Genomic DNA, 17,097 nt, shown 5'->3' on the forward strand with positions numbered 1-17,097 from the left:
AGCTTGCAAAGATTGATAAAGAAACTGGCAAGGGCAGTACTATGTGATTAAGCACTGTCATAGAGTTTGCTGGGTTCCATGAGACCAAGGATGGCATGTCTAAAGCACAGGCACAAAGAAAGGCTTCCAGAGATAAATGATAATTGGTCTGTATCCTTAAAGGTAAAGATGAGTGAGCAAGATTGATAAGAAGTGAAGCCATCTTCCAGCCAATGAAAACAGATGTCGTGGAAAGCCCTTGAAGTATGAGAGTATGTTTCTTGGGGGAAGGGGCTTTGAATAAGAGTAGAGGGTTTGTGAGTCAAGGAGGAATTGAGATGAAACTAGCTGTGCCAGCGAGAAGCCAGATAACAAGATGCCTGTATGTAAAACCACCTCATAGGGACAAGATTCTAAAAGCTGTGGGAAAGTAGTAAAGGTTTTGAGTCAGGCAACTTATACCACGTGACATCAGTCTGGAGTCAGGAAATGCAGTTCAGAGCCTGGTACAGTACTAGAGTGATGAGGGCCTTTGCCACATGGCAGATTCAGGATGGGCAGGACAAAGTAGCCTAGAGATATTTAGGCGAAATTGATGGGACAGTCATGACTAAGATAAAGTGATGGAGTGAATATGAGAATTTGGACATATTTTTTAACCTACAAGTTTTTTAATATAAAATTCTTATCTCTTTCTGATGCCTGGAATGTCATGATTTGAAATTGACTTAATGATTCCTTTAAGTTTGAATAATGCAGCCAAATGTGTTCTCCCCATTATCTTGAATCAGGGAAAAGTATTGGATCCTGTTATCTTGTTTACATTTATAATGTCTTCTAAACTGGAACATACAAATGTCACTGTTTTATTGTATTATTTTATTTTAGTTCCGGGATACATGTGCAGGATATGCAGGTTTGTTACATAGGTAAACATGTGCTATGGTGGTTTGCTGCACCTATCAACCCATCACCTACGTATTAAGCCCGGCATGTGTTAGCTATTTTTCCTGATGCTCTCCCTCTCCCCTGACAGGACCCAGTGTGTGTTGTTCCCCTCCCTGAGTTCATGTGTTCTCATTGTTCAGCTTCCACTTATAAGTGAGAACATTCAGTGTTTGGTTTTCTGTTCTTGAGTTAGTTTGCTAAGGATAATGGCTTCCAGCTCCATCCATGTCCCTGCCAAGAACATGATCTCATTCTGTTTTGTGGCTGCATAGTATCCCATGGTGTATATGTACCACATTTTTTTTCTAGTCTATCATTGATAGGCATTTGGGTTGACTCCATGTCTTTGCTATTGTGAATAGTGCTGCAGTGAACATATGTGAGCCCGTATCTTTATAATAGAATGATTTATATTCCTTTGGGTATATACCCAGTAATGGGATTGCTGGGTAAAATGGTATTTCTGGTTCTAGGTCTTCGAGGAATCATCACACTGTCTTCCATAATGGTTGAACTAATTTACATTCCCACCAGCAGTGTAAAAGCATTCCCGTTTCTCCAGTCTCACAGCATCTGTTGTTTCTTGACTTTTTAATAATCGCCATTCTGACTGCTGTGAGATGGTATCTCATTGTGGTTTTGATTTGCATTTCTATAATGATCAGTGATGTTGAGCTTTTTAAAAAATTTATGTTTGTTGGCTGCATAAATGTCTTCTTTCGAGAAGTGTTTGTTCATGTCCTTTGCCCACTTTTTAATGGGGTTGTTTGGGGTTTATTTTTGTAAATTTGTTTAAGTCCCTTGTAGATTCTGGATGTTAGACATTTGTCAGATGAATAGTTGCAAAAATTTTCTCCCATTCTGTAGGTTGTCTGTTCACTCTGATGATACTTTCTTTTGCTGTGCAGAAGCTCTTTAGTATAATTAGATCCCATTTGTCAATGTTTGCTTTTGTGGCAACTGCTGTTGACATTTTCATCATGAAATCTTTGCCCATGCCTATATCCTGAATAGTATTGCCTAAATTTTCTTCTAGGGTTTTTATAGTTTTGGGTTTTACATTTAAGTCTTTAATCCATCTTGAATTAATTTTTATGTAATGTGTAAAAAAGGGATCCAGTTTCAGTTTTCTGCATATGCTAGCCAGTTATCCCAGCATCATTTATTAAATAGGGAATCCTTTCCTCATTGCTAGTTTTTGTCAGGTTTGTCAAAGATCAGTTGGTTGTAGATGTGTGGTCTTACTTCTGAGTTCTAGATTCTGTTCCATTGGTCTATGTTTCTGTTTTTGTACTAGTACCATGCTGTTTTCGTGACTGTAGCCTTGTAGTACAGTTTGAAGCCAGGTAGCATGATGCTTCCAGTTTTGTTCTTTATCTTAGGATTGTCTTGGCTATATTGGCTCTTTTTTGTTTCCATATGAATTTTAAGGTAGCTTTTTTCTAATTCTGTGAAGAATGTCAATAGTCATTTAATGGGAATAGCAGTGAATTTATAAATTACTTTGGGCACTATGGCCATTTTCACAATATTGATTCTTCCTATCCATGACCCTGGAATGTCTTACCATTTGTTTGTGTCCTCTCTCCTTTCCTTGAGGAGAGGTTTGTAGTTCTCCTTGAAGAGGTCCTTCATTTCCCTTGTTAGCTGTATCCCTAGGTATTGTATTCTCTTTGTAGCAATTGTGAATGGGAGTCCATTCATGATTTGGCTGTCTGCTTATATATTGTTGTTGTATAGGAATGCTTGTGATTTTTGTACATTGATTTTGTATCCTGAGACTTTGCTGAAGTTGCATTTCAGCTTAAGAAGCTTTTGGGCTGAGATGATAGGGTTTTTTAGATATAGGATTATGTAATCTGTAATTCTTCCTATTTGGATACCCTTTATTTCTTTCTCTTGTCTGATTGCCCTGGCCAGAACTTCCAATTCTATGTTGAATAGGAGTGATGAAAGAGGACATCCTTGTCTTATGCTGGTTTTCAAAGGGAATGCTTCCAGCTTTTGCCCATTCAGTATGATATTGGCAGTGAGTTTGTCATAAATGACTCTTATTATTTTGAGATACGTTCCATCAATACCTAGTTTATTGAGAGTTTTTAACAGGAAGGGATGTGGTATTTTATTGAAGGCCTTTTCTGCATCTATTGAGACAATCCATGATTATGTGATTTTTGTCTTTAGTTCTGTTTATGTGATGAATTATGCTTATTGATTTGCATATGTTGAACCAGCCTTGCATCCTGGGGTTGAAGCCACCTTGATCATGGTAGATAAGCTTTTTGATGTGCTGCTGGATTCAGTTTGCCAGTATTTTGTTGAGAATTTTTACACTAATGTTCATCAGGGATGTTTGTCTGATGTTTTCTTTTTTTGTTGTATCTCTACCAGGTTTTGGTATCAGGAGGATGCTGGCCCCATTAAATGAGTTAGGGAGGAGTCCTCCCTTGTTAATTGTTTGGAATAATTTCAGAAGGAATGGTACCAGCTTCTCTTTGTACCTCTGGTAGAATTCAGTGGTAAATTCAACTGGTCCTGGGCTTTTATTTGTTGGTAGGCTATTTATTACTGCCTCAATTTCAGAACTTGTTATTGGTCTATTCAGGGATTCAACTTCTTTCTGGTTCAGTCTTGGGAGGGTGTATGTGTCCAGGAATTTATCTATTTCTTCTAGATTTTCTAGTTTATTTGCATAGAGGTATTTACACTATTCTCTGATGATTGTTTGTATTTCTGTGGGTTCAGTTGTGATATCCCCTTCATCATTTTTATTGTGTCTATTTAATTCTTCTCTCTTTTCTTATTAGTCTAGCTAGTGGTCTATTTTACTGTTTTTTTCAAAAAACACCTCCTGGATTCGTTGATCTTTTGAAGGCTTTTTCATGCCTCTGTCTCCTTCAGTTCCACCTTGATCTTGGTTGTTTCTTGTCTTCTGCTAGCTTTGGGTTTTTTTTCCTCTTGGTTCTCTAGTTCTTTTAGTTTGATGTTAGGATGTCAATTTGAGATCTTTTGAGCTTTTCGATGTGGGGATTTAGTGCTACAAATTTCCCGCTTAACACTGCTTTATCTGTGTCCCAGAGATTCTGGTACATTGTCCCTTTGTTCTCATTGGTTTCAAAAAACTTCATTTCTACCTTAATTTCATTATTTACCCAGGAATCATTCAGAAGCAGGTTGTTCAATTTCCATTTAGTTGTGTGGTTTGGAGTAAGTTTCTTAATCTTGAGTTCTAGTTTGATTGTGCTGTAGTCTGAGAGACTGTTTGTTATGATTTCAGTTCTTTTGCATTTGCTGGAGAGTGTCTTACTTCCAATTTATGATCAATTTTAGAGTGAGTACCATGTGGTGCCAAGAAGAATGTATATTGTTTTGTTTTGCAGTGTACAGTTCTACAGATATCTATCAGGTTCAGTTGATCCAGAGCTAAGTTCCAGTCCTGAATATCCTTGTTTATTTTCTGTCTCAATGATCTGTGTAATATTGACAGTTTGGTGTTAAAGTCTTCCACTATTATTGTGTGGAAGTAAAAGTCTCTTTGTAGGTCTCTAAGAACTTGTTTTATGAATCTGGGTGCTTCTATATTGGGTGCATATATATTTAGAATAGTTAGCTCTTCTTCTTGAATTGACCCCTTTACCATTATGTAATGCCCTTCTTTGTCTTTTTTGATCTTTGTTGGTTTAAAGTGTGTTTTGCCAGAAACTGGGATTGCAACCCCTGCTTTTTTCTGCTTTCCATTTGCTTGGTAAATTTCCCTCCATACTTTATTTTGAGCCTATGTGTATCTTTCGATGTGAGATGGATCTCTTGAATACAGCATACCAATGGGTCTTGACTGTATATCCATCTTGCCATTCTGTGTCTTTTAATTGGGGCATTTAGCTGATTTATATTTAAAGTTACTATTGTTATATGTGAATGTGATCCTGTCATCATGATGCTAGCTGGTTATTTTGCAGACTTGTTGTTGTAGTTGCTTCATAGTGTCATTGGTCTTTGTACTTCAGTGTGTTTTTGTAGTGGCTGGTAACAGTTTTTCCTTTCCATATTTAGTTCTTCCTTCAGGAGCTCTTGGAAGGCAGGTCTGGTGGTGATGAATTCCCTCAGCATTTGCTTGCCTGAAAAGAATTTTATTAATATTTCTCTTTTGCTTATGAAGCTTAGTTTGGCCAGATATGAAATTCTGGGTTGGAAATTATTGTCTTTAAGAATGTTAAATATTGCCCCCCGATATCTGCTGGCTTGTAGGGTTTCTGCTGAGAGGTCTGCTGTTAGTCTGATGGGCTTCTCTTAGTAGATGACCTGGCCTTTCTCTCTGGCTGCCCTTAACATTTTTTTCCTTCATTTTGACCTTGGAGAATCTGATTATGTGTCTTGGGGTTGGTCTTCTTCTGGAGTATCTTACTGAGGTTCTCTTGATTTCCTGAATTTGAATGTTGAATTTGAATGTTGGTCTGTCTTGCTAGGCTCGGGAAGTTCTCCTGGATGATATCCTGAAGTATGTTTTCCAACCTGGTTCCATTTTCCTCATCTCTTTCAGGTACCCCAGTCAGTCATGGGTTCAGTCTTTTTACATAATCCCATAGTTCTCTGAGGTTTTGTTCATTCCTTTTTATTCTTTTTTCTCTAATCATGTCTGCCTGTCTTATTTCAGCAAGATAGTCTTTACGCTCTGAAATTCTTTACTCTGCTTGGTCAGTTTGGCTATTGATATTTGCGATTGCATTGTGACATTCTTGTGTTGTGTTTTTTCAGCTCCATCAGGTTATTTATGCTTGCTTCAAACCTGGTTATTCTGGTTAACGCCTCCTGTAATGTTTTATCATGGTTCTTAGCTTCTTTGCATTGGGTTAGAACATGCTCCTTTAGCTCAACAAAGTTCATTATTACCCACCTTCTGAAACCGACTTCTGTCAGTTCAACCATCTCAGCCTCAGCCCAGTTCTGTGCCCTTGCTAGAGAGGTGTTGTGATCATTTGGAGGAAAAGAGGCACTCTGGGTTTTTGAGTTTTCTGCATTTTTTCGTTGATTCTTTCTCATCTTCATGACTTTCTCTATCTTTTATCTTTAAGGCTACTGACCTTTGGATGGGGTTTTTGTGGGGAAATGTCACTTTTTATTTTTGTTTTTTTGAGATAGAGTCTTGCTGTTTCCAGGCTGGAGTGCAATGGCACAGTCTCAGCTCACTGCTACCTCTGTCTCCCCACATTAGCTGTAGCTGAGACTACAGGCATGCACCACCACACCCAGCTAATTTCTGGGATACCAACATTTTATGGAATAACTACATCTCTGTGTTAGTACTTTATTTTACTTTAGACTTATTAGAACAATTATAAATAAATAAAACTTTTTTTTTTTACTTTAGACTTATTAGAACAATTCAAGTCGAGTAAAAGACTGGAGTAAACCCTCTGCCAGTTCCTACCAAATTAATCGTGAACCCATGCTTAGAAAACGTGAGGTTCCTCATTTGTTTTCTCTGACAATGAGACAAATGAGCTGAGATGGGCACACAATGACAATAAGGGTAGGAGGAGTTTTTGTTCCAGGTGTTAGTGAGTAATGAATGGGACACTCAGGCACACTCAGAAATAAGTTATTTCAAAAACTTCTTCATTATAACCTACTAATAGCAAAAGACCTGTTAGAATTTAAGAAAGATTTGATTAGGTTGGCTGTGGCTGAAAGCGTCCAATTATATTTTATTTTTTCCTTTCTCCTCTTCATGTTAAGAAAACAGGCTCTTATGCATGAATGGAGCGGGATGTTTATCTCTCTCTTTCAGGTGGGCTCTGCCTAATACTTATAAATATTATGAAACATGCCAGAGCTAATTAGATGTGGAAGAAATTAGTCCAAGCAAATTAATCACTGCTACTCAATGTGGAATTTTAGCGCTTTGTGGCTCAGAGATTATTTAGTGGCTTCTCTTGCTTTCTCATTTTGTTGCGATATAATTCACCCATGACAATGAGAATGGCTTGCTGAGGATTACCTCAATTTCCCCTTCTGCTGACAGAGGCTCAGCCTATGGCCCAGAAAACACTCGATCTGAGCTGCAGCTTTCAAGTTAAGTTGGAAGAGCAGTACTTTCTCCCGCCTGGAGCCCTTCTGATGGGATAGAAACCTCACCTGGGCATGGGGAAAAGTCATGTACATGGCAGGCCCTGAGCATCTTCAGCACCTGCTGATTCTTCCCTTTCCTGTGTAACATGATCAAAAGCCTCCAGCCTACTGAGACATCAAAATGGGTTTGAGGCCGGGCACAGTGGCTGACTCCTGTAATCTCAGCACTTTGGGAGGCTGAGGAAGGCAGATCACTTGAGGCCAGGTTGTTCAAGACCAGCCTGGCCAATATGGGGAAACCCCATCTCTACCAAAAAAAAAAAAAAAAAAAAAGAAAGAAGAAGTTTTCAAAATGGCAGAATTGGTAAGCCATGAAAACAGAAACTATGGCAGTCACTTTTTACTCTTTCTAAGTCTTAACCAAATGCTCACAATGGGATCGGAGACTGCCTTTGTTAGATCCAGCTCCCTGGCAGGCCAGGCTGTTAGGGAATGTGGGCCTAAGGTCAGCTGGGAAAAGCCACGACCAGAATTTATAGCAGAAAGCTGAAGATTGTGTAGCAAATAGCTTGGCATAGCACTTTACAGTCTACAATGTATTTTCATGTGCATCGTAATATTTAATTCTCATACACATTCTGAGAGTGACACTTACTGCAGTTTGTAAATAGGAAACTGAATCTGCCTGACTCTCCCAAAGCCACATAGCTAGAAAGCAGCAGAGTCTAGCTTGAACTCCAGGTGCCCTGAGTCCTGCATTCCTTTCTCTTTCCAGCATCACAGCTGCCTCTCTATATCTTGAGATGTTTGCAGGATGAGGCTTAATGTGATAAACTGACATTTTCAGACCTTTACAGCCAGAAATTTATTATGTTATGAGAGTGTTGCTCTCATAACAGATAAAAATTGTAAAGTTAATTAGCATTACAAATGATTTTTTATACATTCTTTTATTTATTTATTTATTTTACTTTAAGTTCTGGGATACACGTGCAGAACGTGCAGGATTGCTACATAGGTATACATGTGCTGTGGTGGTTTGCTGCACATATCAACCCGTCATCTGGTTTTCAAGCCCAGCATGCATTAGGTATTTGTCCTAATGCTCTCCCTCCCCTTGTCCCTCACCCCCCGATAGGCCCCGGTGTGTGATGTTCCCCTCCCTGTGTCCATGTGTTCTCATTGTTCAGCTCCCACTTATGAGTGAGAACATGCAATGTTTGGTTTTCTGTTCCTGTGTTCTTGTGTTAGTTTGCTGAGGATGATGGTTTCTGGCTTCATCCACGTTCCTGCAAAGGACATGAACTCATTCTTTTTTATGTCTGCATATTTTAACTTTAGTGAAGCAAAACCGTGTAGTCAACAGAGCCAGTGTTGAAAATCTCCATCAGATTGCACCCTTTGGTGATTTACAGCGCAATCTCTCTGTGACTTCATCTTCTCCACTGTGAAATGAGGAAATAATTCTGACTTTGTAACATTATCATATTATAAAAATCGAGAAAGCATTTAGAATCTTGTCTAGCACACAACAAGTGCTCAATAAATATTTCTTATTGGGTGGGCTTTATATAATTTCTAAAGCATGTAATGTAAATAGAGAGCAACACCATCACCTTTCAACATGATAGACATGAGTTGCTATAAAAAATACCTGCTAATGGCTGGGCATGGTGGCTTATGCCTGTAATTCCAGCACTTTGGGAGGCTGGGGCAGATGGATCACTTGAGGCCGGAATTTTGAGACCAGCCTGGTCAACATGGTGAAACCCTGTCTCTACTAAAAATACAAAAATTAGGCATGCTGGCGCATGCCTGTAGTCTCAGCTGCTCAGATGGCTGAGGCAGGAGAATCTGTTGAACCTGGGAGATGGAGGTTGCAGTGAGCCAAGATCGTGCCATTGCACTCCAGCCTGGGTGACACAGCAAGACTCTAACTCAAAAACAAATAAATAAATAAACATAACCTGCTAAAAAGAAAAACAAGGCTATGTACTGTGAAACAAAATTATAAATCGAATCTGGAATATATTCGAAACATACTGCTTCTGAAGGAATTTTTCTTCCACATCCTTTAAAACTACAAAATTAGAGACTGAGCATGGTATGGAATCAGTATACTATGATATAGAATTAGTAAATCTGCAGGTTAGTGTAGGATCCTATTAACAACTCATATTTGGATATATCTCTCCAGAAAAAATCAGTTATAGGATTTCTATATACTTGGATAACCAATTTTTTCAAAGCACAGTTACAGTATACATATATAAACACTTCCTTCTTTGGAATAAATATAATTTAATATATCACATGGTCCATAAATGCCCAGGTGAGATTGCACATTTTTTACTTTCTAGGTCTGGAGAAACAAAGATTCATGAGGCAATTTTTTCATGCTCTCTTTAAGAACTTTTCTTTATCTTTCTTCTATTTTATTTTCTATTTTGCATCTTAGTTATTTTTACATGTATTTTTCATTTTCTTTCTAAGTTCATACTTCCACAAATTCCCCAGCCATGGCTTGTCCATCTTTATATCCTCAACATATCTGGTAGAGTACCTTGTACATAGTAGATGTTCAATAAATATTTTATGAACACAGGATTATTGATTTAATGAGCAGAGCTGTAGGGAGAAAAATGGAGAAGTAGAAGAATTAAAGTTTGTGTGTAGATGTGTGTGTGTGCTAGTAATCGAAGACCCAATTCAAACTGGCTCAAATGATACAGGAATTTATTGACTTATACAACTAAAAGTCTACATGCAGAGCAGGCTTGGAACATGAACTGATGGAAAAGTTTGCAATGCCATCAAAGTTATTTTGCTGTTTCTCAATGACTTTGAAGGCTCTGTCTTCCTATCAATTGATTTTATCCCTAGGCTGCTTATTGTAGCAGCCTAGCAGATGAGTACCTGAACTTAAGAGAGCTGGATGCTTCCTGTTTTACATCAGAGTTGGGGAGAATAGGTCTCTTACCACAATTATCCATTGAAATGTACCCTTTTGTGACAGAATTCTTACTGGACAAACTTACATCCATGTCTATCTGTGAACCAATCCCATGGATTAGCAATGCCGTGCAGTGATAGGTGTGGTTCTGAGCCCAGTTACAGCAAGAAAAATGGCATGGCCCTAGGAATTGGGTTGAGGATCCAATTCTGTTAGCAATGGAGAGTATCTGAGTCATGCAGCACCTAAGTATGTTACTGTAGGCAGTGAATTCTTATGGGTCTGCAGCAACCTCCATTCTTGCCTTCGCAGAAGAAAGAGTTCCACCGAGGGGCATAAGACAGAGGAGAGACACAGGCAAGTTTTAGAGCAGGAGTGAAAATTTATTAAAAAGCTTTAGAACAGGAATGAAAAGGAGTAAAGTACACTTGGAAGAGGGCCAAGAGGGAAACTTGAGAGATCAAGAGCACATTTTGACGTTTGACTTGGAGTTTTACATGTTGGCATACTTCCAGGGTCTTGCATCCCTTCTCCCCTGATTCTTCCCTTGGGGTGGGCTGTCTGCATGTGTGGGGGCCCACTGATGCTTGGGAGTGGCCGTGCATGGCGTGTTTGCTGCAGTTGTGCGCATGCTCACTAGAGGCGTTCTTCGCTTACCAGTCCAACATCCCTAGAGGAAGGTCATATACCAGTTAAACTGCCGTTTTGCCTCTTAGTGTGCATGTGTGAGCCCATTTGCTCAACTCCTGAGATCTTATTAGGAAGCTGCTGATCTCCAGTTTCAGGTGTTTCTATCCAATGGGAGACTGCCTTTCCCTTGCTCCGGCTGTGGCCAATTATTATTTTAGAGAGGCAGCTTAACAACTGCCTAACAATCACCTGATGGTCACCTGGCATTTCTGGTGGAGGGTTGCCTTCTCCTGCCCTGTTAATATCTGACTAGCGACCTACTGTGACAATCCCAACCAAATCGTGGAAATGCTATACAATTTGTGGAGGGAAGGGAGTGAGGATGGAAGGCTAAATGAATTTGAAGGCGGTAACCACAGCATGTGCAACATACATTGGGTAATAGTTTAAACTTCCAGAGTTCAAAAAATAGGCTGAAATGCCGCAGTGTTACAGTCACACTTACTAGACACACAAAAGAAGTGGTAAAATGTAGAGCCCCATAAAAGCTCAAAATACATCAGGTCCTCCTGGGATGCTTTTTACTTATGAGTGCTCTTTGAAAAAAAAAAAATAACGAGTGGATTTTTTTCCCTCCTATTAAGCTTAATTGTTAATTTTATGAGTAAAACTGATTCTAATAATTTCCTATAATAAGATGGCCAAAGTAATTACATCGTATCTAACATTTTTTTTCTTCTTGACGTTAAAACAAACAAGCATTCTAATTTAGACTGATGTGTCTTAGTACAAGTATTATTTAATGTTTATGGTCTTTATGGATCTTTTTGCATTACACAAAGGGCAGAATCATATTTGCATTCAGCCTTGTGTAGTCATGAAATAGCAAAGAGATTACCTGCAAAGGGCTCTTCTAGTCCTTAAGTAATTGTCAAGCTCGTAAGGTGAATCTCACTGTGCTATTCCTTTAAGATCCTTCTTTCTGGACTCAGACAATCGTTCAGCATTTCCCATACCCACCCACCAACCCACTTAGCCACTCGGCTTCCCACAGCTATGCCTAAAATATCCCCACTTGCACTGGTTTTCTCTGGTTGGCATCAGCCTAGCCTAAATCCACTGAATTACCTTCACAGAGCTTATCCACTTTCCTTGTCCTATTTCTCTCTATAGGAGCCTTCACCCTTTACCCCAACCAACTATAAAAATACCCAACACACCACTTAAAAACAAATACTTGCTTTATCCCTTCAGGATTAGACATTTTTTTGTTGTTATACAAATCTTACTGATTTACTATTGAGAAAGTTGGTACAAAAGTAATTTCGCTTTTGGCCATTCCTTTTAGAGACAATGACTGCAATTACTTTTGCACCAATCTAATAAATAGATGAGGAAGATAGCTAAGCTTCCCTACCCAGATTCCATGTGAAAAATAATGGAGAAAATCACTGTAACATTTTCTTTGTAAAACACCTTAATTATTATTATTTTTTTATGTTATGTTATGTTATGTTATGTTATGTTATGTTATGTTATGTTATGTTATTTTTGGAGAAGGAGTCTCACTCTGTTGCCCAGGCTGGAGTGCAGTGGAGCGATCTCGAGTCACTGCAAACTCCGCCTCCCAGGTTCAAGCAGTTTTCCTGCCTCAGCCTCCCACGTCGCTGGGATTACGGGCACCCGCCACCACACCCAGCTAATTTTTGTATTTTTAGTAGAGAAGGGGTTTCGCCATGTTGGCCAGGCTGGTCTTGGAACTTCTGATCTCAGATGATCTGCCCGCCTTGGCCTCCCAAAGTGCTTGGATTACAGGCATGAGCCACTGTGCCCGGCCTATTATTATTATTATCTGAGACAGGGTCTTGCTCTGTCACCCATGTGACAACAGGTCTTTACAAAGTTCAGAATTGGAGAATATCCTGGGCCTCTAAATGGGTGATGAGGTTTATTTCTCACCAAATCTTTCTGTTATTTTTATTTTTATAGGCAAACTTTTGTCAATAAGAGCAAATTTTCTATCTTTATTTTTTGTTTTATCCCTCATTCTATGTGTATTTTCTGTAAAATTAACATAAGAATTATTTCAGTCTAGTTGAACTCTCCATAGAACTGTCAAAAGGCCACTCAGTACTCTATTTGTTCATCACCAGGTTTTATATATAAATATAAATATATATACATTTAGATAAATAGGCAGTATAGATAATAGATAGATGGATAGAAGATAGAATGAAAGAACGATAGGTAGGTAGATAGATAGATAGTTAGACAGACAGACAGCATTCATATTCTTTCTCCATATGTCTTGGGTTTCTCCATTATTTTTTTAACTGATAACCTAAGACAGTTTTCCACTAAAATTTATCAATAGGCACATTCAAACGTGTACTATTTGTCTAAGATCATTACTGTAGCCCTGATGCCAGGAAAGTGGCACTTTCAACATTTAAAGGAATTGAATTAACTCAGAGTGAAAATGTGTCCCCATCTCTAGATCATACCAGTGTGTGCACGTGTGAAAGATTGACAAGTAGGATTCACAAGGTCAAATGAGGACTGACAAGGAATGCATCTTAAGGATTGTGAGGGAAAAAAACAAATACCCCAATCTCTCACAATTCCAATTTATTTTAACTTGAATTGCAGAAACGTTAAAACAATGAAATTATCTTCATTTCTACTTTAAAAATAATATTTGCTAAAGAAAGAAAGGCATTCTGATAGGCCTCCATGAACCTCTAAGCTTTTTATATTTAAAGAAGCTGATTGCTTTTGTGAAGGAATTACTTTTGAGCATACAAATTTTCAAATTTAAAAGAGATTAAGTGAAAATTCAATACATTGTACTGAAGAAGCATTGCTTCTAACACTCAGTTTTTATACACTCATATTCAAAAGCTACGCTTTCATCCTATTTTGTAGCATGTACTGTGAAGTTGGCAGGAAATTTGACCAAACCCTTCGAAATTTGTATCCTGTTACTGCTGTTAAACAAATGTGTATACATGAACTTTCAGATACTACCAGAAAAATTTCAATACATTTACTGCTTAGCAATAAACCTTATCCCTTAGAGGCAGAAGGTACTCTTTCATTCTTAACTTTCTCAAGACCATCCGTACCAGTGTTAAAAGTTTCATCATGTACATCTCTAAATAAAACAAAGGTGATGGAACCCTAGTAAGTGTCTGAGAATTTACTAGTACATCAAATGAGATTATTAACCTGTTTCCAAATCTAAACACTTGAAGGATTATCCCTTTGTAATGAGAAATAAATGTGTTCTTTGGTTTGTATTTATGGTAATGTAAAATTTGAATCTGCTCCGTTAGTTTCCTGAAATGACTTGAATCTCTTCACTATAGAAAAATGTGCTGCCTTTTGGATTTGAGGCAAATGATGGATAAAGTAAAGTAATATTGGACACTGGTGAAAAATGAGTCAATTTTTAAAAACAAAGAACGATGTGGAAACCATGTTTCTACCTTATAAAGTCAAGAAGATGAATATTGAAGAAAATTATCTTACACAATGATATGAAAATAATACAATTTAATTTTGGTTTTGCTTTGGCTTGAAGTTTTTGTTTTTTTATCAAAGTTGTCCATGTTCCTAGTATCTCGTTATTTATTGACATTCATGATTTTATCCCATGCCAGTTGTGTTCAAATATCTTTTCACTTTTCTTTTTTCCAACTGTTTCATTTTATCTCATTTCCAGATGTAGACAAGGCTGGAAAGGAAATCGATGCCATATCAAGTTTAATCCTCCTACTACAGACTTCACATACACTCAGAATAGTAGGTGACATTGTGACTAAACAAATGGCTTGGTTTGGGGTGGTCTGTAATATATTTCACTGCATATTTATCTTTTTCTTTGGTTTAAAATTCCAGATACATGGACTCTCCTGGGTATTGGATTAGCATTCCTGATGACTCACATCACAGTTGCAGTCTTGTGTTTTCTTGCAAACAGAAAGGTACCAATAAGATAAGTGATGCCTTTAGTTGCTAAATGAAATATACCATAGCAGAAAAATTTTCTTCAACATTTCCTTTGCTATTTTTTTCTTTCACTCCATATTACATGCAGGAAACTTTAGTGTTTTGCTGCTTTATGGATTTATTTTTCTGGGCAGAAAAGAGGAGCTACCTAACAAGAATTGCTCTTCGTTTTTTAGTTTAAAGCCTGAAGTTTACTTTTCAGATTATATTAGGGGCCTTTTTGAGGGCATATATATATATATATATATATATATATATATATGAAATTTAAGTATATATGAAATTTCATATATATAGAAATTTTTATATATATGTAATTTCATATATATAGAAATTTTTATATATATGAAATTTCATATATATAGAAATTTTTATATATATGAAATTATATATATATGAAATCATATATATATATATATAAAATTTCATCCCTGGGATGCAAGGCTGGTTCAACATACACAAATCAATAAATGTAATCCAGCATATAAACAGAACAAAGACAAAAACCACATGATTATCTCAATAGATGCAGAAAAGGCCTTTGACAAAATTCAACAGCCCTTCATGCTAAAAACTCTCAATAAATTAAGTATGGATGGGACATATCTCAAAATTATAAGAGCTATTTCTGTCAACCCACAGCCAATATCATACTGAATGGGCAAAAGCTGGAAGCATTCCCTTTGAAAACTGGCACAAGACAGGGATGCCGTCTCTCACCACTCCTATTCAACATAGTGTTGGAAGTTCTGGCCAGGGCAGTCAGGCAGGAGAAAGAAAGAAAGGGTATTCAATTAGGAAAAGAGGAAGTCAAATTGTCCCTGTTTGCAGCTGACATGATTGTATATCTAGAAAACCCCATCGTCTCAGCCCAAAATCTCCTTAAGCTGATAAGCAACTTCAGCAAAGTCTCAGGATACAAAATCAATGCGCAGAAATCACAAGCATTCTTATACACCAATAACAGACAAACAGAGAGCCAAATCATGAGTGAACTCCCATTCACAATTACTTCAAAGAGAATAAAATACCTAGGAATCCAACTTACAAGGGATGTGAAGGACCTCTTCAAGGAGAACTACAAACCACTGCTCAATGAAATAAAAGAGGACACAAACAAATGGAAGAACCTTCCATGCTCATGGATAGGAAAAATCAATATTGTGAAAATGGCCATACTGCCCAAGGTAATTTATAGATTCAGTGCCATCCCTATCAAGCAAGCAATGACTTTCTTCACAGAATTGGAAAAAACTACTTTAAAGTTCATATGGAACCAAAAAAGAGCCCGCATCACCAAGTCAATCCTAAGGCAAAAGAACAAAGCTGGAGGCATCACGCTACCTGACTTCAAACTATACTACAAGGCTATAGTAACCAAAACAGCATGGTACTGGTACCAAAACAGAGATATAGACTAATGGAACAGAACAGAGCCCTCAGAAATAATACCACACATCTACGACCATCTGATCTTTGACAAACCTGACAAAAACAAGAAATGGGGAAAGGATTCCCTATTTAATAAATGGTGCTGGGAAAACTAGCTAGCCATATGTAGAAAGCTGAAACTGGATCCCTTCCTTACACCTTATACAAAAATTAATTCAAGGTGGATTAAAGACGTAAATGTTAGACCTAAAACCATAAAAACCCTAGAAGAAAACCTAGGCAATACCATTCAGGACATAGGCGTGGGCAAGGACTTCATGTCTAAAACACCAAAAGCAATGGCAACAAAAGCCAAAATTGACAAATGGGATCTAATTAAACTAAAGAGCTTCTGCACAGCAAAAGAAACCACCATCAGAGTGAACAGGCAACCTACAGAATGGGAGAAAATTTTTGCAATCTACTCATCGGACAAAGGGCTAATATCCAGGATCTACAATGAACTCAAACAAATTCACAAGAAAAAAACAAACAACCCCATCAACAAGTGGGCAAAGGATATGAACAGACACTTCTCAAAAGAAGACATTTATGCAGCCAACAGACACATGAAAAAATGCTCATCATCACTGGCCATCAGAGAAATGTAAATCAAAACCACAATGAGATATCATCTCACACCAGTTAGAATGGCGATCATTAAAAAGTCAGGAAACAGCAGGTGCTAGAGAGGATGTGGAGAAATAGGAACACTTTTACACTGTTGGTGGGACTGTCAACTAGTTCAACCATTGTGGAAGTCAGTGTGGCGATTCCTGAAGGATCTAGAACTAGAAATACCATTTGACCCAGCCATCCATTACTGGGTATATACCCAAAGGATTATAAATCATGCTGCTATAAAGACACATGCACATGTACGTTTATTGCGGCACTATTCACAATAGCAAAGACTTGGAACCAAGCCAAATGTCCAACAATGATAGACTGGATTAAGAAAATGTGGCACATATACACCATGGAATACTATGCAGCCATAAAAAATGATGAGTTCATGTCCTTTGCAGGGACATGGATGAAGCTGGGAACCATCGTTCTCAGCAAACTATCGCAAG

At 37.8% G+C, this 17,097-nt stretch overlaps 1 protein-coding gene across 1 annotated transcript in view; it reads left to right on the forward strand.

Annotated features, from left to right (window-relative positions):
• The window catches only part of MALRD1 (MAM and LDL receptor class A domain containing 1), a 631,174-nt gene that overhangs the window by 575,070 nt on the left and 39,007 nt on the right, over positions 1-17,097 (forward strand). The window contains 2 exon segments of the mRNA XM_063780496.1: positions 14,304-14,383; positions 14,480-14,585. Of these exon segments, the coding sequence (XP_063636566.1) occupies positions 14,304-14,383; positions 14,480-14,585 (186 nt within the window).

The sequence above is a fragment of the Pan troglodytes genome, chromosome 8 (assembly GCF_028858775.2).
Source record: "Pan troglodytes isolate AG18354 chromosome 8, NHGRI_mPanTro3-v2.0_pri, whole genome shotgun sequence".
Taxonomy (NCBI): domain Eukaryota; kingdom Metazoa; phylum Chordata; class Mammalia; order Primates; family Hominidae; genus Pan; species Pan troglodytes.